The sequence below is a fragment of the Ambystoma mexicanum genome, chromosome 10, assembly GCF_040938575.1.
Source record: "Ambystoma mexicanum isolate Mex_15411 chromosome 10, UKY_AmexF1_1, whole genome shotgun sequence".
Lineage (NCBI taxonomy): Eukaryota > Metazoa > Chordata > Amphibia > Caudata > Ambystomatidae > Ambystoma > Ambystoma mexicanum.
Genome location: NC_090932.1, coordinates 1579087048 through 1579110193, shown reverse-complemented (window position 1 = coordinate 1579110193; position 23146 = coordinate 1579087048). Strand labels below are relative to the sequence as shown.

The following is a 23146-nucleotide window of genomic DNA, read 5'->3' as shown; positions in this document are numbered from 1 at the left end:
AGCGGACCTATTAACCCCCCACAGACCAGACTTTATGCCCCAATGGGAAGCGGACCTGGGCTCTCAGCTGGATGACACAGAATGGCTGGACATCTGGGCCAGGGCCCATTCATCCTCCAGATGCGTTACGAACATGTGCCCTAAAGTTGATATTCCGATGGTATTATCCCCCGACCCAGATTCACCATTTTCAGGCATTCATTCCCCCCCCACCTGTTGGCGGAACTGCGGGACACAAGGGACATATTTTCATATGTGGTGGAGTTGCCCCTGTGTCCAGATATTTTGAGAGTCTAATGCGGGGGTAATTGAAGATATAACTGGAAGAACATTGCTGATATGTCCCAATCTATGTTGCTAGGGTGCCCGGTGGAGGGGGTCTATCCCAAATCGGGGGTGCGCTCTAAACTGCTCACACAGCTGCTATTGGCGGCACGCATCACCATTGCTTGATGCTGGAAAGCCCGAGAGGGCCCAAACTTTATTCTATGGTGGAGAAAGATCTGATATGTGATGGTGTCGGAGAAAGTAAGCGCAGCAGGGGAGGGGAAGCTTCACCTTTTTCGCACAATCTGGTCACCGCTTCTCGAGTACGACGACAGATACCCAACCCTAACCTTTAAGCCTTGCCTGGCTCGGCTGTATCTGGGTCAGGGTGGGAAGGGATGAGAAGTACAGGAGAGGGAAAGCTCTGATGGGAAAGAACTGTGTGAAAAGGGTTGACGGTCGGCGTTCTTTATGATTGTCTTGCCTCTAACTTTGCCTCTCCATGATGGTATTGTGTTGTTGTACATGTAAACAAAAAAAAAAAAGAAAGGGAGCCTTTGAATGAGGGTGCCGGCTAAAGCCTGCCAGTCCCCGATAGGCCAGAATAAGCTTGCCAGTGGCCAATGGGATTCCAGGAGGCATGTAGGAAGTCACTTCAGCAGCCACTGCAGCAAAGCAATGGCGGTGGCCATCTTGGAAAATGCAGCGATGTCGGCAAAAGAGGCCAGAGGTACACACTAATAAGGATTTTCAATACGTTGCAATCAAAGTAGGAAAGCTATGGCATCAGAGAAACGAGATCCCAGGGGGCGCGGTAGAAGAGTGCATATTTTACATTTTTCAGAGCAGAATAAAAAGTTATTCTTTTTTTTTTCAATCGAAATTTAGAGAGGTGCAGAGAGGATTTAGCCTTTTCTCATTCTCAAAGATTCTGCTACCTCATGCAGGAGTAGGCAGCGGACCAGCACAACCTCCAGGCGTGCAGTAGAACTTGTCATGTGGAGCATCCTCGCACTCAGGTGCAGAGAGGAGACAGGAGGGATAGAGCTTTAGGCCCTGGTTGTGGCCTTTGAATGAGGCAGCTGGCAAAAGCGTGCCAGTCCCTGATAGCCAGAATAAGCGTGCTAGTGGCAGTGGGATTCCAGGGGGCATGTAGGAAGTCACTTCAGCAGCCTCTGCAGCAAGTATAAGCAGGTTTACAGTTTTCCTTCAGTTTGGTATTCAATATAAGCAGGTTTACTGTTTTCCTTCAGTTTGTGAATCAATATTAGCATATTTGCTGCTTTCATTCTCTTCTTATTAAATATGATCAGATTTACTGCTTTCCACACCACTTGCATATCATTCATTCATTTAATTTCATAGTTCCATGTGTAATTGAAGTATTCACTCCCTCAGCACGTTCCTGGTGTTTGTGCCTCATTGCAGCTTCTGTTTCTCCCACTTCACATGGACTTTGCTCTGAAGACAGGAGGATTCCCTTGGTTTGGGGATGTCGACCAGCATCCCATCTCGTCCTCAGGTCCCACCACGGTTGCCACTGGATTCCCTGGGTTTTATGCTGATTTCTGCCCAAGTTTCCCAGGTCACTCTCTTTCACTCCCTCATAGCTTTGCCTTTTATACACCTGTGATCCTTCAATACCCTCAGGTTTCTCACACTGCTCTGTTAAGTTCACTTGTTCAATACCACCAGGGAATTCACTAAACCATTATGATTTTGTTGAGGTGACATATTTCAGCACCAAGATGTCCTCTGGTGAAGGGCACTCTCATTGCCTTTAGCTCCCGAACTATGACTACGGCACTTTAGTGAATGAAGTCCAGGGTCGTCAAGTTGAGGAGGGGGAAGGATCTTTGCAAAGTTAGGGAAGTTTCATGAGAAGCTCATGGCGACCACCACTGCATCCTCTAGCCTCCAAACTACTCAAAAACCCATTCTCCTCGGGAGACTTCCACCTAATTCAAGTGGCTGGTAGTGTCGTCTTTCTATCAGCAGCCTCTGACCCCTGCAAATATCCTTGCTCAGCCCTGCCCTGGCTCTCTTTCTGTATTTAATGATAGCTCGTTGTCAGCATGTAACGTCCATTTTGGCATTAGCACAGCAAGTAGAGCTTGCTTTGACATTTGTGCAGAGCCTGCTGGCGCAGGTTCAAAACCCGGCAGGGCCAAACTTAGCCTTTCATCCTTTGAAGCTCGATAAATGAGCACCACACACCGTGGCTAATAATAAGCAGCGCTGAGATGCCTCAGGGTTCGTAGCGCTATATAAATGCTAAATTAGACTCTGCATTATGTCTGAAGGGATCTATGTGATTATTGCAACGGCTGAAAATGCAGACTTTTTATTTATAACCCTTGACACCACATATATATGCGGGGGAGACCCCTGCAGCCTCCCCCACATATTAATATTATACTCTAAACACCCCCCACGTATATATGTGCTGTAAGGGGGGTTAAAAAAAAGTCCCAATTTCGGGAGTCGCAATTCCCAGGTCGACATTTTTGTGCGATTCCTGTCTGAAGCTATGGCATTCCGCGCCAATGACAAAATGGAAGGCTGCAGAACTTTGAGGTATGAAAACGTTGGTGCAGAGGAATGAATCTGGCTGCACAGTCACTGGACAACTACCGGTACAGGTAAGTGGCTTTTCCTTTTTATGTGAACACTATGCAGATCCTGAGACTGTCAGAGTTGTGTGTATACAGTGAAACTGCCATTCTCTTTCTTTTGCGTTTATCAATGCTGTATTTTATAAAGACAAAAATGAAATTGCAAAAATCTGAAACCAACATTAAAACACCTATCTCTCCTTCTCTGTGTTTGTCCTGCCCTCCCTGTGGCCCTTAGGAGCGTGTTAGCTGGATGCCATACCTAAGCATGGCATGCATCTTTGCCTATATCCTCAGCTTTGGAATCGGGCCAGGTAAGTGCATTTGGCATTAGGTAGGAAAGGAATCTAGAAACGAGATTTTAATGCCTTTGCCATACTTAAAATAGCACTGACATGGGCCTGGCAGTTTTTGACTCCTTTCAGTATCTAGCTGTAATTGGCTAACGTGGCGTTTTGAGACTTTTCTACGTACATAGGCTTATGAGATAGCTCTGCCCGTAAATGCATCTGCTGGAGAAATTTGTGAAAACTCAACTGAGCATTCAATTCAGTGTTAAAAAGCAATACTTGAAATATACCTTTGAAACACTGGTTCTGGGCCGGGGGCTCACAAACAGAAGACTTATCATTCAGACAAAAATGTTGGTCAGTTAGAACATCAGTGATACTGAAAAATATTGATATTGGGGGAGGGGTTGAAAACAACAGATCTGTCAACAATGTCTGAATGGGTGCAGGAAATGCGCAGAATATCACTGATTGAGAAGGTACTCTTGGAAAGAAGGAACATGCTGAACTCATTTGCAAAGATATGGTCACGTTTCATTCTGAATGTATTGTAAACCATGTCCTTTCTTATATAGGAAGGGAGAACATAGCAGGCAAGGAAAGGGGACTAGTGCGTTGCATGTACGCTACCATATAATGTATTGTATTCCCTTATGAACTTGTTAATGTAAATAATAACAGGTAAATAAAAAAAAAGGGAGCATTCAATTATTTCAAGGAAGGTAGAGTTTCCCTCGATGGCTAAGGCCTACAAACAGGCCATACGTTTAGCCAATAGTTCTACCTTCACAGAAATAATTGCTAAATCAAACTCACAATCTCTTTGCCAAACTACAGAAACTTTAATCCCCACCCCCCACATCCCACCAACTGCTCCAAAGACACTGTATGGTGTGCTAACATACAAAATGCCTTGCTTACGAACATTTCTGGTCTCCAGAATAGAATACTAGAGAAAGAGAACAAGCTTGCCCCTTCTAAAGCTCTTCTTGTCACAAGTTAACCAAGACGTGTTCCAGGCACCTCACAGGTCCAACAGTTTGAGTTAAATCCAGTCTCGGAACTGGAAATAATCAAACTTATACAAGGTCTAAAACCAACCAAATGCTAAGGAGACATTTGCCGAGCCAAAGTCATAAAGACTGCGCTCACAAACTGGCACCCTTAATTTCCTCCCTGATAAAAGATTCCATCGCCTCCAGCACCATGCCTGCCAATCTTAAAGATGCATGGGTACTGCCACTCCTAATGAAACCTACCTTAGACACTGACATACCTACCAACTACCACCTAATCACGACTGTACCATTCCTACTTAAAATCCTGGACTGAGCCACCTATCTACAAATCCAGAAACACTTAAAATCCAGTAACCTCCTTGGACTATGTCAGTCCGGGGTCCGCCTGGGCCACAGCACGGAATCAGCTCGTATAGACTTAAAAATAGAAATAAACGAATTTAAAGACAAAGGTAAACTCGCCCTCCTCCTCCTACTGGACTTGTGAGCGGCACTTGATCTGGTAGGTCATAATATCCTATGCCAACATCTTTCTTCAGCAGACCATTTCTCACTGAAAGCTACAGCATGGATTGCATCCTTTCTATCTAACAGAACAATAAGAGTGTTCTCATCCACTGCTTCAGCCCTCCCAGTCCCTGTCTCCTGCGGAGCCCTTAAGGCTTCTGCGTCTCCCCAACTCTGTATGATATATTCACAAAACCACTCTTTGACCGGCGTAGATTCATTGGGTGTCTCCTACACAAACTACACAGACGATACCCAAACCCTCATTCCTATATCAGGCTCTTACAATCTAGACATGGTGGTGCCGCCTGGTTTCAGGTGAAAAAACAAAATGGTCAGCGGCGGCAGTAAAGATTCTGGAAGCTGCACTTAGATTATCAACAGAAACTGCAAATTAAGCTAGTATGACCTAATGTAGTGCGACTTTTCTGTGTTGTGACAAACAATGATTTTTCGCTTTTCTCTACTGCAAATATCATCTGCTCCCCACTTTTGGTTTTGTTATTTTTACCTCTTCCCTACTTTTTAATTCTGTGCCTTCTATGTGAAACAACTTCTTGTAAAAATCAAACTGACCTTTGATTATAAACAAGTAAATAAAAAAATTAAAAAAAAACAATCTAGATTCCAACACCCTAGGCAAGATCTACCAAAACATTCAGGCCTGGATGGTCATGCAATCACTTTGCTTAAATGATGACAAAACTGAGCTGCTCTTGGTCTGCTCCAAACCACTAATTAATAAACTAGACAAAGCATACTACAGCTCCATCCTTGATGGCAACACCATTTCAGTCACCAAAGAAGTAAAAACCTTGGGGGGTGTCTTAGACGCCCCTCTTTCCCTAACTAGACAGGTAAATGCCATTGCCTCAGCAGCAGCATATACCATAAAGGGAATTACCGCTAGCAGACCATTCCTCTCTACAAAGGGCTGTTTCACACTAGCAAGAGCACTGACTCAAGACTAGACTACTGCAATACTCTTTTTGCAGGAACCACCACATCTAATATCAAAAGCTTCAGATTATTCAGAATAATGCTTTTAGAGCGGCCCTAAACATCCAGAAGAAAGACCACATCTCGCCAGCCAGAAGAAATCTACACTGGCTGCCAATGCGAGAGTGCATGCTATTCAAAACCTTGTCCGTAACACATAAATGCCTTGCTGATACTGCGACTAGACACCTCACACGAACATTCTCTAAACCACACTCCACTAGACCGACACGGTCCGCTCATGCCCATTTCCTTTCGATACCAAGATTCAGGTTACAAAGAGCCAGTGGCTCCAGCTTCCCAGTTGTAGCAGCGATACAGTGGAATGCATTACCAGTATCATTAAGAGCCAAACCTTCATTCCGGCTATTCCCCAAAGACCTCAAGACCTTGCAGTTCTCCCAAGGCCAATAATCTGTGTGAGCAATGAGCAGGAATATATCTAATCCAAGTAAAGTAACTAAAATCTGATCCAACCTATTATTGTATATACTGTGGTTTGCCCGCTTTCTTTATTCTATGTACTGCACAATTGTCAACGTCTTTGTTCTATGTAACAAGCGCCTTGATGCCTACGGGCTTAGTGCGCTATACAAATGCCAAAATAAATAAATAAATACATGTATGTTTTTATAGTGGCAAGGGGCAGCCTGGGTCCATCTCCATCGTTCATCCTTTGCCTACGTCTAAAAGACGTGGCTGAAACAGATTAAATGGTATATCCTTCATGGGCTGGGCAGTGCAATTACACAAATGGAGGCGCCCAGCTTTTTCTCAATAGCGAGCCTGGTGGATGATGCAGGTACTGAACATCGTCTTTGTGAATTTCCTTTGCAGCTGGTGTGACAGGGATTATGCCCACAGAGATCTTCGACCAGATGGCCCGCCCTGCCGCTTACATGATCTGTGGCTCTCTCATCTGGCTCATGCTCTTTATAGTGGGACTGGCCTTTCCATTTATTGTGGTGAGTTCTCAGAGGTTTCTTAGCATCATTTATCTGCTGTTCTGCTCTCTGTACCTACTTCTCAAAGTGTGTGCCTATACACCATTCCCTTAATGTTTCTGTAGCCAACCCTGTTATTATAAACCTTACTTTCCCATAATGGGATCCACATCAAAATATATTGAATATATCTGGTTATTTATGTAGATTTTGGAACCTCTTCTAACAGAGAGAAATGTATTTTCCAAATAACGAACAAAATGTTAAACCAAATTAGTAACCAATTTACATCAATAAATGATCAGTGTTTTAAACTTAATTTCTAGCCTTCTAGAAAGAAAAAGATCACCGATAGAGAGATAGTGTTAAATAGTACAAACAAAGTATCATTTAAAGTTTACCAACCCGCTCCAAAGTTCCATAATGTAGTGCAGTGACCGAGTCTGCTCATATCTCTAACACACACACCACCTTTTTTCTGTAATTTCCTTGTTTCGTTTTTGGCTTCACTCGATGTCTTTCGCTGCACCTTATCATTTGCAAATGTTTTAATGTTTTCCTCGCCTGATTTCTCAGTGATATGACTGATAAGTGATCAGGCTCACCCTTCTCGACAAGTGTGCTCCATTTGATGGGAAACAAAAATCAATGAAAACTACATTTCGCCCAGAGACCACTATATTCTGACATCCTCTAGGCAACTAGCGCCTTGCACTACTAGAACCATCGCTGCTCAGTCTCGCCTCCCTCCACGTGCACTACAGAGTATTCCAGCATGCTACCAGGGCTGCACCACCAGATTAGCACACTACTACTCATAGGCGCACTCCTCGCCAATGCAATATATGAACGACACTATCTACACTCGTGCCTACCTAGCCCCAGCATCATGATGCAGTCCAACACAAATTCGACACCTCACCCCAGCCCCAACACCGCGCATCCTCACACCTCTACACCTAATAGCTGCACCAGACTGTGCAGACTGAGGACACGCACACTACCTAGGTCCTTCTCATCGCAACACATCCCAGCATCACTCAGAAACTATAGATTAGGTTCTCGCACATCTGTCTCTCACAACTTTGTGGGTAGGATTCCCCACATCCCCACACCGTGTTCCAACCTCACACCCACCACTATACCATCCACCCCACCCAACTTCAAGCTGAAAAAACAAACGAAACAGCGGCCTCCCAACAGAAGTCAGGTAGCACCTACACTCAAATGCGCATTACTTAACACTCGATCGCTCACTGCCCATGCCTTAGAAATCAACGAGCTCATCTCCAGCTTCGACCTAGATCTGCTAGCCATCACAGAGACTTGGCTGCATGAAGCCTCAGGCCCCGCCATTACCCTAGCTGTACCAGTAGGCTACTCCATCCTTAGACAAGACAGACCTACAAAATCAGGGGGAGGGGTGGCCATAATCTATAAAGACATCCACCATATCAGGCCCACACCCCACACATGGGAAGGGAATGCAGACATACTATCGGCCAAACTATCCCTCTCTCACAACAACACCATTAACATTCACGTCATCTACCGGCCTCCAGGACTCCCAACCGATTTTCAAGGGCAAATCACGCATATTCTCAGCGAAAACCTAAAAAAATCCACCAAAACCTTACTCCTAGGTGATCTTAACCTAGGCTATAATGACCCAAAGGACAAAACAGCAACCTCCTTCCTCAAGGACCTCTCCAACCTAGACTTCACACAAAAAATCCTGTCACCCACCCACTCCAAAGGCAGAACTCTTGACTGGCTGGCCGACCATAACTGTAACTCCTCTATCACATCCAACACATTCCTCCCTTGGACAGATCACAGCTGCATACAATTCTCTATCCCTACGTTACCTACCAGAAAAACACCAGTACATAAATCCGCCACCCTAGCCAGAAGCTCCAAAAAGTTAACTGCAGACAATCTACTCCCCCTTCTCAACACCCCATGCCTCGCCCCTCCTTTCCCTCAAGATCCTAACATCCTAGCAGACATACTCAAGGATACGCTCACCAATGCTATAAACTCCATCGCTCCTCTAGAAGAGAAAAAAGAAAAAAAATCCTTCCACTCAAACGCATGGTTCACAGAGGACCTCCAAGCTCTGCGTGACAAAAAGCGCCAAGCACTTAAAAACTGGCAGGCCAACCCATGCGACATCACCAAAGACTTATTCAAAGTCACTGCAAAAAAATACAAAACCGCCATCTTCAATGCCAAATCTGAATCATACAACCGTCGAATACTAGACTCAAAGTGCCACTCAAGAGAACTCTTCTCTATCTTTAAAGAGCTCACAGTGCCTCCCACTTCCTCTGACGAGATCATCAAGGATGAAGGCTGGTGCAACAGTATCCAAGCCGCCATGCTCAACAAAATAGACCTCTTACAAAACAAAATCCGCAACCACTACAATACCTTGCCAAAACAGAGTCGACACTTAGATTCCCAATCCCATAGCAAAACCACTAACATTCCCAAATTTGCCTTTAAAGAAGTTTCAGAACTAGAAGTCCTGGACATACTGAAACATCAGAAACCATCGACTTGCAAAGCCGATACATGCCCCCCTAAATTAATCAAGGACTGCGCTGAACCACTTGCCCCAATCATTACCGCATTCATTAATGCCTCATTCAAGTCCTGCTCTGTCCCAGACAGTCTTAAAGAAGCCTGGGTGCGCCCACTTCTAAAAAAGCCCACTCTCGACCCCACGATGCCTAACAATTACAGACCTATAACAACTGTCCCCTTCCTTCTCAAGATTCTAGATAAAGTGGCACACAGCCAAATCCAACTATACCTCGAATCTAACTCCATCCTAGGCACCAGACAGTCAGGCTTCCGCAAAGGTCATGGAACAGAGACTGCTTTGCTGGACCTAAAAAACCAAATAACCAAGATATTGGACAAAGGTAAACCCGCCCTTTTACTTCTCCTCGACCTCTCTGCGGCATTCGACCTAGTGGACCACAAGACCCTCACCTCACACCTCTCCCACTCCGCACATTTCTCTGACCAAGCCACCTCCTGGATAACCTCATTTCTTGAAGGGAGGGCCATGAAAGTCTTTTCAAACATTTCGAGCGCAACACCATCCATAATACACTGCGGTGTCCCTCAAGGCTCCTGTACAGCACCTACGCTTTACAATCTATTCACTAAGCCCCTATTCGAGAAACTTGATGCACTTGGGATTGCCTACACCAACTACGCCGACGACACCCAAGTGCTCCTCCCTCTATCAGGCTCATACCACAAAGACGCCCTAGCTCTAAAACTCATATATGCCACCATTCAAGCCTGGATGGCCACTAACGGCCTATGTCTTAACGGGGATAAGACTGAAATCCTTATCCTCGGCCAAAAATCCACACTGGCCAGGCTAGACAGCTGCTATGCCAATTTCAACATCGACAACTGCACTATCCCAGTCCTATCCTCTGTGAAAACGCTAGGGGTCTACATTGATGCAACCCTGTCCATGGACAAACAAGTTAGTGCCATTGTCTCCGCATCTGCACTAAGCACTAAACTCATCAACGCCATTAAACCATTCCTTTCCAAAGAAAACTGCCTTTCAATAGCAAGAGCTACCATAGGCGCTAAACTTGACTATTGCAATGCACTTCTAGCCGGCACCTCTGAAAAAAACCTAAACAAACTCCAGGTCACCCAAAATAACGCTCTAAGAGCAGCACTAAACATCTCCAAAAGGGACCACATCTCACTGGCAAGGCAATCAGTTCACTGGCTCCCTGTCAAAGAACGCATCACCTTCAAGGTACTGACTACTACCCACAAATGTATCCACCACACTGCACCATCATATCTCTCAGACACCATTCTCAGACAGACCTCATCCAGACCTACCAGACTCTGCTACACTAACCAACTCACTGTACCACGCATCCACAAGATTACAGCCGGGGGGCTGGGTTTCCCCTACATAGCACCAAAACTTTGGAATAATCTCCCCCACGCTCTAAGAGCAGAAGGCTCCCTCACAGCGTTTAGAAAAAAACTCAAAACCTCTCTCTTTAACTAAAATTCCTCTACCTACTGCCATTCAGGCACACACTGCTAACTATTGCTACTGCCCAAACTGTATGCATGTATGCCTCTGTATGCTGTAACTAAGACGCGCTTTCCCTGTAACCAGCGCTATTCTGTAACCAGCGCCACGATGCCTCAGGGCTGATTCTGTGCGCTTAACAAATGCGAATAAATAAATAAATAAATAAATACTGTGTGCAATGTTTTTTTTCTGATAGCTGTACCATTGACAAATGCCCTATTTGTCAATAAATGTTAAATAGGAGACTGGGGAGGAATCCGGCTGAGAGCTTAATATGGGAGCTTGCTTAGGACTCTGCAGAGCTACCATGAAGTCATCATCTTGGGGACCAGGTAAAATGAACTGGAGGGATGACCCCATACTTTGCCCATCCTGTGTCCTGTTGGGACATCCCTTGTGGTCACTTAGAATAACTGCAATGCCATCCCACCCTAGCTATTACCACTTGACGATGGGAGGTCCCAATATCAAGAGCTTCACTTGCATCATGTTCAACTTTCCCAACCAGTCATCATCAGAGTCATGCTCTACATTGACATACTGTTATACTACGAATGCCTTTTGTACCATGTAAGAGCAGGGATGACACAGAAGACCACCTACCTGTTCGAGAATGGAGACCCTTGCCGGAACTTGCTGACCTTAAGGATCCTCCTGGGTTCCCCTCCGCGACCCTGCTCAAAGGCTTGATCACTGAGCGGCCCCCAGAGAAACCCTCATGGGGGAACCCCTGTGGAGAGCTGCTGGGGTGCGTTGTCTCCAAGGGATCAGGAGCGATGGCGTGCTGATCCGTTGTGGTCTTGTCCTGTAGCGATAGCTGGATCTTTATTCTTGTCCTGGTTTAGACTGAGGAGATTTGGAAAAAGCATGTTAGCGCTGGGCTTCTATAAGGCGGTTTACCTGCAGTGAACAATCTCCTTTCTGTATATTGTTTTCTTAACCTAAGCCGGATGAGGCTGCCTTTGCCAAGTGTGGCAGTCTGGGCACAGGAAGAGTGCTTGGGGAAGTGTAGAGAGGCTGGAGGGAGATAGGGAGTAGTTAACAAGCAGAAACAGAGGAGAAAACTATGTGCCCAGTAATACTGCAGAAAGGTATCAGGAAGTAACCCACCAACAATTACAGTAGGCGTGGTCCCACAATGGTGCTGTCTGGAGCTTGGCTCCGGCCGTTCGATGAGAGGAAGCGAGAGAGAACCTGTAGCCGATAAAGAGGAACTGTCTGGGTTAGACTCCTAAGCAACGCGAGGAATGTCAACAAGGAAGGAAACCCTGAGAGCTTCTAATCCTTACCACGTAGTAGGAAGGCGGAATCCTGAAGCAGCAAGTGAAAGTCACGCGGCAAGTGGGCGGGGCTTGGATCTGCTCAGTTCAATGAACCGGGCTATGCAGTCTAGTGTTTTAGGTGTGCCTGGGATACCTGGGGGCTATTTAAGCCACACCCAGGAAGAGAAACACGCTTCACGTTACTCTGCGCTCTGCAGCGTGACGCTCACCGCGTTCAGCTCGGATCTTCGTCTGCATTCCGGAGCCGCATACCTGAAAGAACAAGAACACCATTAGTATAACACTTACCTGTGAGAGATCCGGCTTGCCATCCACTACTCTTTGGTCCAGAGAACTCAGGATCTCGGCGACGTTCCCGATCTCTGAAAAAACACTGCACCCTGAGAAGAAGAGAACGAAACAGCATTAGTAAGCGTTTATATTATAACTCCGAAAATAACGAATTAATCGCACGCTTACCTGGGTTCGAACCGCTCTTGGTCAACATCCACTCCGGGCCTTAATAACGACCTACAAGAGAGAGAAAACACAGATTAGCACACAAAAGGGTCATCAAGAAGGCACCGCGTGTTATGCATTCCTCACTGCTCACTATCTTCTCAGCAGCATACATTCTGGGACATTGCAGCGGCCTGCAAGAAAGATAGAAAGATAGGTCAGCACAAGAAAAGGCACATAGCGCTGCGCATCGAGCTTTTCACTTACCATATCGTGTTTAGCCCCAAACAGCACAACACCATGGGAGCTCTTCCTGCACCTAGAGGAAGAAGGAGAGACATTAACAGGGGCAATTTGGTAGGAAAAGACAAACTGCAAAAAACAGCAAACTTACCTGAACTAACTGGAGTTACAGCAGGTCTGGACTCTGAGGGCCCGCACCAGTGAGGCAACTGGGTTGGGGCACGCCCACACCAGCAACGCACCACTGCATTGAGAGGCAGGACGGAGAGCGCACCATACAATAAAGCAAGATGAGGAGAGAACTAAGGGGGAAGTTGGGTCCACAAGGGAGGTGGGCTTCAAGCAAGAGAGGCAATAAGATTAAACCCGAAATTCCTGTGTTTCAGGCCCGATCCTCGGCCGAACAAGAGTCCAAGGGAGGGGTTTGAGATCAGAAGTGGCCCAGCCAGGCTGCGTGGCGTCCCGTGGATATCAGGTGAGCGTTACAAAAACAAGGAAGACGTCAGAGGTTTATTAGAAAATAGTATTTTAAATGCAATTGAGCTCAAATTTGTGTTCTTCAGTCACGTGGAACGATAAAGTTGGACGAGCATGATGACCACACCTACGCATGAAGGCAGAGCGTGCCTTTACTCCCCTGAATTCTCCAGATCAAAGAACATTCCAAGCCAAGTTCAAAGTTTTAATTGAAAGCAGACCACTGAGGTGATGATAGATGATGTGCTAATTGGTGGGAAGCTATGGTGAAGACTAGCTCACCAGCACCTGGAAGCCCAGCCTGTGTGCTGCTAACATAGGTGGAAACTACTGGCAGAGGTTAGAATGCCAATCAATTGTAAGGGTCCTATAGTTTGTGTAACCATTGTGTAACCAATGGGATGTTGTGTATTTAGTGACGTTCATAGTGACCTGTAAGGGGAGGGCTTAGTTGCCCCACCTGATGTTAAGAAGCCTATACCTTTTTGTAGTTTGCCACGTAGGATGACATTAGTAAATACGTAAGTTGACGTCATCAGTGACAAGTTTTTATTATAAAAGAAAGCTTTTTTTAAATACATTGAGAGAACTATGCATTGAGACGTCCGTTGATGTCCTTTGTACTCCCTGTTTTAGATAATTGATACTAAAACAGTTATCCTTTTTGCCAACTACCTGAGTCATTTCAATTATTGATGTTTGAGTAACGTCTGCATCCCCATTCATCTCAAAGGTATTGATACCTTGTCTTAAAGGGCTGGAGTCTCCCAGTTCAGCTCAACCAGACAGAGGGCACCTTGCACCTGCTGTGACACATTTGTTTCTACATCGCATACGTTCCGATCATCCCCTCACCCGAGACCCATAGGAATTGCCTGATGTGTTTGGCATCTTTCCACCAGTAGGATACTTGTGTTTCCTCTGGTGAGCTAGGATCTAGAGTATTACGACATCATTTCAACAGGTGGGGGTACCTCTTTGGTGATTCCCCTGAAGGGTGCATCAGAGTCTTCCTCATATTACACACTAGTAGAGAGGTCTGCCTCTTGAAGTAAATCCTATCTTTCCACAGGCACATTGCCAAGGCGACTCCTTTCTAGGCACCACCTTAATCGGGACAGGTCCATTGGATCCTGCTAGACCCACTGGGAGTGGCCCAGAGGCTGTCAAGGCTTCTACCCGCCCAAAGGTTGAATGTTCATCTGGGTCTAGCATTATACCTTGCCAATAGGGTGCACGTGTTGCCAGTGACATTGTCACTGAGGTTACAAGGGTACCTTCTGGGCCGCAACCCGAGACTTATCAGGGTCCTTCAACCAGGTTACCTCCTGGGTGTCCTCTGAGACATACCACAAAGAGCTCCACATTGGCAGGGAAAAGCCTTCTTGCCCTTCAAAGTAAGGGCCAGGCAAAGAAGCTGAAGAAGGCTCGCACAAAGAAAATGGCACACCAAATAAATGCCCCATGGATGCATCCACGGAACTCCTGTCAGCAACACCAAAGTTGGGACAAAGGCCTACAACTCAGAACCAGGTTGCACCGCATCATCTTCTGCAGGTGAGCTGGCAACCAAATCCACCTCCAGGGGCCAAGATCCTAATATTCCATTACATCCCACCATCCCGTGTGACTTACTTCTTCCTCAAACTGGCTGAAACACATCCCAATGGAGCACAGCCAATGTGTCCTGCTCCTCGGCACCATTGTCTGGGCATCTGGGCACCAATCACCAGTCAGCTTTAGTTTCCACATCAGTGTCGGCTACATGGACACCCACAGCATCTTCTGTCACCTCATGTCTTGTGCAAGCCACACATGAGGACAGATTCTTTGATAGGGTGAAAACATTTTAATACTTTAAAGGCATAGTTAAATAACTCATGCCTAAGATCACAGCACCTAAAAATCATCCGATGCCACAGCCAACAACACCATTCACTGCTTTACTTACTACATCTGCTCTAGCTGTGCCTACACCAAGACCATACCCTGGCTGTTAAGGATTCAGAGAGGATCTCTTGTCAGGTCCTGATAGACCAGTAGACCAGTATAGCCAAGACACAGATAAAGAGTCTGCCGGTGGCACAGAAGAGGATATCCCTTGCTCGGCCAGAGTGTTCCACAACATGATGCTCATGTTATCTGGGTGTCTCTACTCCAGAGGAACCCCAGGAGTGACCGGACTCCTCATGAAGGTCTAGAACTCCGCGCCCAAAACAGATCTGATCTCGCAATACCGAAGGACATAGATGGAAGGCAATATACACCATAAAGTTAAATAAACCAGGCGAAGTAATATGTGACATGTATGGATTTTGCTAAAACTCCAATCATGACATTACATAATGTACGGGGTTCCTGAACGGAAAACATTTTTTGTAGACACGTCCAGGTATCAGTCCAAAATGAAGAAACAAAATTACATTGAAAATTGAATGAATTAAATCAGCAGAATTAGATTGACATGACCAACATAAACTATGATTGGAGTTGGACATTTTATCAACCCTTTGTAGTGTTAGGTAGGCTCTGTGTAATACGAGCTGGTGGTAGATCTTTGTCTTCTGCAGGGGTCTCCCTCTGGAACTGCCTACCTGCCAGTTTGAAACTTGAGGAGAACCATCTACGGTTCCAGAAGCTCCTTAAGACCTTCCTATTTGCCTCTGCCTTTGCCCCTCTTCTCCCCTGCTGATCTGCTTTCTCTCTCAGCAATGCTGCACCTGCTCACCCTGCCACCCTCCTGCACTGCCCACTGGCCACTCCTTGCACTGGGGCCTGTATGTGTACCCATACAGGCCTCCCACAATTTGTCTGCACTGGTCAGATACTCCCTATCTGACTAACCTTGCACTTGCCCCTCACAGGCTGCACTACCACTGTTTTGGATCACCGTATTTATTTATTTATTTACTTTTTATTTATCTTGTCCTCTCTTATGATCTGCACTTTCCAATTTTTCCCCCCTCCACTTTTTCCTTCCCCATGCATTTGCGCGTTCTCAATGTCACTGGGCCTAGTAAGATCTTTGTTTTGGTTCTCTCCCCTGTTCCCCTCCCTTTGCTTGGTCGCGCTCTGAAACACCTGTGTATGAGCGCGATATAAAGAAATATCATATCATATCATATGAAGTAGTGTGATTGTGTGAGGTGTGCTGCAACAGAAGTGGAGAAACATTGTAACCATATCCTAGTCCATAGTTCTTGAGTAATTTGTAAATCCAAAACGGATTCTCATAGGTAGTGTCATTGGGCTGTTTGAGAATGGAGTAAAATGTGGATGCTTTAGTGGCTTGAGAGTACAAAATTAGTTTGAAGGGGTTTTATGTGTATAATGAGTGATAACTTTAGCAATAAGCTTAGTAATACTAGAGTAAGTTTTACAATCAGATTCATTTAAATTGAAGCGGATACAGAGGTTGTGAAAAGGTATGGGGATATTATTCGCAAATAAATGTGAGACTGTGAACATTTCCGCTGAGCAGCAGAACCACAGGAAGGCAATGGAGATATGTTGGGTATTGTAACGCTCACCTGATTCCCGCAGAGGCGCCGGTCTTGACTGGGTGAATGCCGTATCTTCAAAGGTGATGTGTAACACACGGTTGGCTCTTTGGGCTGGACCTAAGTGCACTGTATGTCTGACTCGAAGAGTAAGATGTCTGCAGATAGAAAATATGGGATTAATGAACTGGGGTTATTGGGTGCCTCTCTCCTCTTCCCTTTCTCTTCTCCTGTAGAACCCCAAAGGTTAACGCCCTCACCTTAGGTAAGTGAACGCCGAGCTCTCCATCTGCCTCGGGGCAGGGTGCCGTAACCAGTTTCTTCACTGGATAAGGGTGCAGGCCTCTTGACCTCAGAGGACTGCTGTCCGTCGTTAACTGCACGAACGGTAAGTTCTGGGCACTTCAAGTGTCTTAAAAGTCTTTTGTAATGATATCTCTTGTTTTGCAGGGTTCCGGCGATGGCGGATGGCGGGCTGATGAGAGTTGAGGATCGAACCCGCGTGAGGAATAGCACCTGGAAGCACGTAAGTAAGCGCTTGTAGCCTGCTTCACAATGCGCACTAACTGTCCCTTTTATCTTGCAGGTACAAGTTCGGAGCTTTAGAGAAGCTGAAGGGTGCTGGAATACCCACTGGATTCGGCGTGGGAAGGAGTAATGGCACGTGAGTAATAAAGTTGCCCAATGTCTTTAAACGCACCTTCTTTTGTCTTTCAGATGCGGGATGCAGCGCCGAAGGCCTCCGGAGCGTGCGAAGAGCTGGTAAGCTTTTGTCTTTCAGATGCCGGAATGCAGTGCGAAGACCTCCGGAGCATGCAAAGAGTAGGTAAGCCTTTTTCTTTCAGATGCCGGAATGCAGCGCGAGGCGTTGGTGACAGCCGATGGACCAGGTAAGAGATGCGCTGCCACTGAAGACCGTAGTGCTATCCTGTTCTTTCTTTGTCTTTACAGGTGCTGCTGAAGACTGGATTCCAGGATGGTAAGCCTTTGTTCCCTTAGGCCCAGGATCAGAAGCAGAAGACACGATGAGCGTTCTGCTGCAGAGAATGCAGAATAACGCAAAGCAAGATTCATCCATCGGGTGTGGTTTAAATAGCCTCCTGTAGTGCTTAGGTGTCTCCTTCCACAGCCTCGCCTAGGTAAGAAAAGAGTTCCTGGTTTCCAGAAGAGTTCCAGTGTTCTGAACCTAGGGAGTGGCTCCTGCCCCACCCAACAGGAAAAGTAGCCCCAAACAGAAGAGGATCAGGGGCTCAACTGGCAGGTAAGTAAACAGCATGGTCTGCTGCAGGTTAATCCACTCAAGCATTATGAGCCCGGCGCTTCCAGCGCTGGGACTGGGCATCTTTATGAGCCTGGTGCCACTGGCGCCAGGACAGGGTCCAAAAGGTCCCAATTGGGACTGGCTGGCACTCGGAACCGGGGTTATGGGTCTGCTTCCAAGGGAGTCGGGCAAGTCCTGATCTTTTGGAAGCAGAGATCATGACAGCACCCCCCCTCAAGGCCCCTCCCAAACCGGGCTTCTCCGGGGGTTTGGGCTTGTTAGGAAATGTTCGATGAAATATTTTGATTAGACGAGGGGCGTGGACATATTATGCAGGTTCCCAGGATCTTTCTTGGGGACCGTAGCCTTTCCAGTCAATCAGGTAAAATAGTTTAGATTTGGAGATCTTGGAATCCAGGATGCTTTTGACTTCAAACTCGAGTTCTCCATCAACTAGAATAGGTTTTGGAGATTTAGTTAGTCGGGTTTGAGGTTGCACGGGTTTTAATAGAGAGACGTGGAAGACCGGATGTATCTTCATGTGAGGGGGCAAGTCCAACTTGACCGCTACTGGATTTACTATGGTAGTGATGGAATAGGGACCAAGGTATCTTGGGTTGAATGTGCGTGGTCCTTTTAGAGGTAGATATTTGCTGGATAACCAGACTTGATCTCCTACTTGATATTGGGGGGCTTCCTTCCGATGTTGGGCTGCTCCTTTCTTGTATTGTTCTTTAGCCCTTTGAAGGTGAGAAACGGCTTCCTTAAAGGCTTGGGTGATTGTAGAATGCAGGTGGTGTACTGCTGGTGTTCCAAGATCTTGGAGTGGATCCAACTCCGAGGTTCGAGGGTGACTACCGTATAAAAGAAAAAACGGGGTCTTCCCAGTTCCCGAGTGGACAGAGTTATTGTAGGCATATTCGGCTATCCAAAGGATATCTTTCCAAGTTTTTTCAGTTTGTTGTAGCATGCAGCGCAAATACTGTTCCAGAGTTTGATTGGTCCTCTCGGTTTGTCCGTCGGTTTGAGGGTGGTGGCTGGTCGAAAGTCTCACATCAATTTGAGCCGACCGACAGCAACTTCGCCAAAAATGAGAAATAAATTGACTACCTCGATCCGAAATGAGAACTGAACGAAAACCGTGCAGTCGGACGATGTTTTCGAGAAATTCTCGGGCCAGAGTTGCTGCTGTTGGTAAGCCTTTGAGTGAAATGAAATGCGCCATCTTGGAGAATAGGTCCACGATTACTAGGATCGTATTGTATCCGGAGCATGGAGGTAGATCGGTGATGAAGTCCATAGAAATCGTATGCCAAGGGCGAGGTGGGATGTCAATAGGGCGTAAGAAGCCGGCTGGTTTTTCCTTTTGACTCTTGTTTTGGCCGCATACTCCACAGGACATTATAAAGTCTCTGATATCTTTTTTCCAAGACGGCCGCCAGAAGTAGCGCTTGATCTTTTCCGAGGTCTTGGTCATACCGGGATGTCCTTCCATTAAAGAATCGTGATAACAAAAGATTACCTTGTTCTGTAAATCTGTGCTGGGCAGGTATAACCGTTCTTGGAAATATAATAGGTTGTCCTTCACCGTAAAGTCCTTTCCCTGCAGATGCCAATTCTGTATGTCTGCTGGAGTTACCAGTAGCCTGGCTTTATCCTTAACTTCCTCTATGGATTGTGTGGCGATTACACCTAGAATTCTTTGTTCGGGAATGATAGGTACAGGTTTAGGATTGATCAAATGTTCTTCCACTCCCATCCGAGAAAGGGCATCAGCTTTACCGTTTTTTGTACCAGGTCGATAGGTAATTATAAAGTCAAACTCGGCAAAGAATAGTGCCCAACGGAGTTGCCTAGAGGATTGAGCTTTTGCGGTTTTCAAATATTGCAGGTTTCGGTGATCTGTAATCACAGTAACGGTGTGTCGGGCCCCCAGAAGATAATGCCGCCAAGCCTTAAAGGCGGACTTGATAGCTAGAAGTTCCTTATCAGTAATAGTGTAATTGATTTCAGGAGGCGAGAATTTGCGGGACCAAAATGCCACGGGATGCAACTGATTGGTTACTGGGTCCTTTTGTGATAGAACTGCCCCCATGGCAAGGCTCGAAGCATCAGTTTCAACGATGTAGGGGAGTTCTGGGCGAGGATGTTTTAAGATCGGTGCAGAGATAAATCTAGTCTTCAAATTCTGGAAAGCTTGTTCCGCCTCGGTAGACCATTCAAAACGTCGTGTTTTTCTTTAACAAGGCGGTGATGGGCTGGACTATTCGATAGAATTCGGGGATAAACCGGTGGTAAAATTTAGCGAAGCCTAACATGCTTTGAACACCTTTTATGGAGGATGGCGATGGCCATTTGAGAATTGCATCGACCTTCTTTGAATCCATACGCACTCCGCTAGGTGATAATATGAATCCCAAGAATTCAACTTCAGTCACGTTGAAAACACATTTTTCCAACTTAGCGAAAAGTTTGTGTTGACGCAATCTCTCGAGGACCATTTTCACGTGTTTCCGATGTTCAGTTTCCGATGAAGAATAAACGAGGATGTCGTCAATGTAAACAACAACACACACATCTATGAGCTCTCTGAGGACATTGTTCATAAAATATTGAAAGGCGGCCGGGGCATTGCAAAGTCCGAAGGGCATGACCTGATATTCAAATAGCCCATACTTGGTGCGGAAGGCCGTCTTCCATTCATCGCCCTCTTTTACTCGTACCAAGTGGTAGGCTCCTCTAAGATCCAGCTTTGTATATATGCATGCTTTTCTGACTTGGTCCAGGAGTTCAGGGATCAAAGGTAACGGATATCTATTCTTAACGGTGATCTGGTTCAGGGCGCGATAATCTATACAAGTTCTAAGGTCCCCTTCTTTTTTCGGAACGAAGAACAAAGCTGAGGAAGCAGGGGACTTGGAAGGACGAATAAACCCATTCGCTAGGTATTGATCCAGGTATTGTCGGAGGTGAAGATTCTCAGGCTCGGTGAGGGCATAAATTCTACTACAAGGAGGAGTAGATCCAGGTATCAGGTCTATCTGGCAGTCATAAGACCTATGAGGAGGTAGAGAGTTAGCCTGATCCTTCCGGAAAACATCTTGGAATTCTAGGTATTCAGGAAGTAACTGGGGAGCCTCCGAGGAAATTGCTGCCAGTGCAACACCAGGTCGAGGGTGACAAGAAGAGACACATTCTGGAAACTGAACCGTTCTTGCTCGCCAATCGATCTGAGGATTGTGCTTCTCTAACCAAGGAATTCCTAGAATAATCTGGAACTGAGGGGCCTTGATCACATCGAACACGATCTTCTCATGGTGTCCATCTTGACTTACTAGCGTCACTTCTTGGGTGGTATGCGTTACTGGTCCGGAGGCTATCTCCGTACCATCCACCGTAGTAATGACGTCCTTTACAGCCTTTGGACAAAGAGTCAGATTCATCCACAAAACCATTTCATGATCCACATAATTGCCGATGGCACCGCTGTCGACGTAAGCTTCAATCGCATGTAATCGATCCGGATGTTCAGGGCTAATGAGGACCAGAGGTATCACGAAATGGGAGGTCACGGAACTGGTTTTAACGCTCGGCAAGAGGACCTCTATTCTTGTCGGGCGAGGTCGTTTCCCTGCTCAGAGTTTGTGACCCTGGTAACTGCAGCTCCTACTGCCTTCTTGGCTGGTTTCACCGGACAGTCTTGAAGAAAGTGCCCCGAGTTTCCGCAATAGAGGCATAATTGCAGCTGGTTTCTCCTTTCCCGCTCCTTTTGTGTTAGTGGTCCTTTCAGGCCCCCTATTTGCATGGGTTCCCCGGAGTCTACTCCTTTGGTAGGAGTTGGTGGTTTGGAAAATACTCGAGCATCAAACTTGGAACGATCGGCCTTCCTGTTCTGCAGTCTGTGGTCAATTTGAACGACTAAGTCAATATAGTCCGAACAGTCTTGCGGGGGATTCACTACTTGGGCTAACACATCTTTGAGCTCTCCACGTAGACCTCTATAAAACAGCGTAATCCTTTTGTCCTCAGGCCATCGAGTTTCCACTATCAGTCTGTTGAAAGACGCAATATAAGCCAAAAGGTCTTGATTACCCTGTCGCAATGAAAGGAGCTCATTGTCCAAGGCCTGCCCCTGTGAATGTCTTGCAAACAGTTTTTCCATACTGAGCTGAAAAGCTTGAAAATCATGGAGAACCGGATCATCTTGATTAACTAGAGGGATCGACCAGTCTGCCGCATTGCCACTAAGGTACGAAAGCACGAAAGCTACCTTAGCTTGATCAGTTGGAAAGGCTGCTGGCCGGCATAAGAAGTGCAACCGGCACTGATTAATAAATATTGCAAACCTCTTTGGGTCACCAGAAAATCGTTCGGGCGGAGCCAGAGGTACATTCCCAGGTAGGTTGATCTGCACTGGGTTCGTAGAGGATGTTGAAGGAAGATTTGCCCCTGATGCGGGTAACGGAGTTTGTCCGGCTTGTGACTGTAGCAATTGTCTAGCGAGATCGTCTGTTCGCTCCTTGGAAATAATCAGTTCCCTTCTTAGAGCATTCGTTTCCTGACGGGCTGCATGCACTTCTGCTCTTAGTTCCCCAAGTAACTAGGCTAGCTGGTCGGTATCCGAGGTTTCCATAGCGCCTGGGTGGGAGTTTTGTGGTTGGCTTTGCGTTCTGTAACGCTCACCTGATTCCCGCAGAGGCGCCGGTCTTGACTGGGTGAATGCTGTATCTTCAAAGGTGATGTGTAACACACGGTTGGCTCTTTGGGCTGGACCTAAGTGCACTGTATGTCTGACTCGAAGAGTAAGATGTCTGCAGATAGAAAATATGGGATTAATGAACTGGGGTTATTGGGTGCCTCTCTCCTCTTCCCTTTCTCTTCTCCTGTAGAACCCCAAAGCTTAACGCCCTCACCTTAGGTAAGTGAATGCCGAGCTCTCCATCTGCCTCGGGGCAGGGTGCCGTAACCAGTTTCTTCACTGGATAAGGGTGCAGGCCTCTTGACCTCAGAGGACTGCTGTCCGTCGTTGACTGCACGAACGGTAAGTTCTGGGCACTTCAAATGTCTTAAAAGTCTTTTGTAATGATATCTCTTGTTTTGCAGGGTTCCGGCGATGGCGGATGGCGGGCTGATGAGAGTTGAGGATCGAACCCGCGTGAGGAATAGAAGCGCCTGGAAGCACGTAAGTAAGCGCTTGTAGCCTGCTTCAC

The 23146-nt window shown here is 46.4% G+C and overlaps 1 protein-coding gene across 2 annotated transcripts in view; it reads left to right on the top strand.

The window, feature by feature from the left end:
• The window catches only part of SLC2A11 (solute carrier family 2 member 11), a 539079-nt gene that overhangs the window by 507936 nt on the left and 7997 nt on the right, over positions 1-23146 (top strand). For both annotated transcript variants that reach the window (XM_069619918.1, XM_069619919.1), the window contains exons 10-11: positions 3121-3196; positions 6535-6662. In XM_069619918.1, the coding sequence (XP_069476019.1) occupies positions 3121-3196; positions 6535-6662 (204 nt within the window). The remainder of the gene's footprint in view (positions 1-3120; positions 3197-6534; positions 6663-23146) is intronic.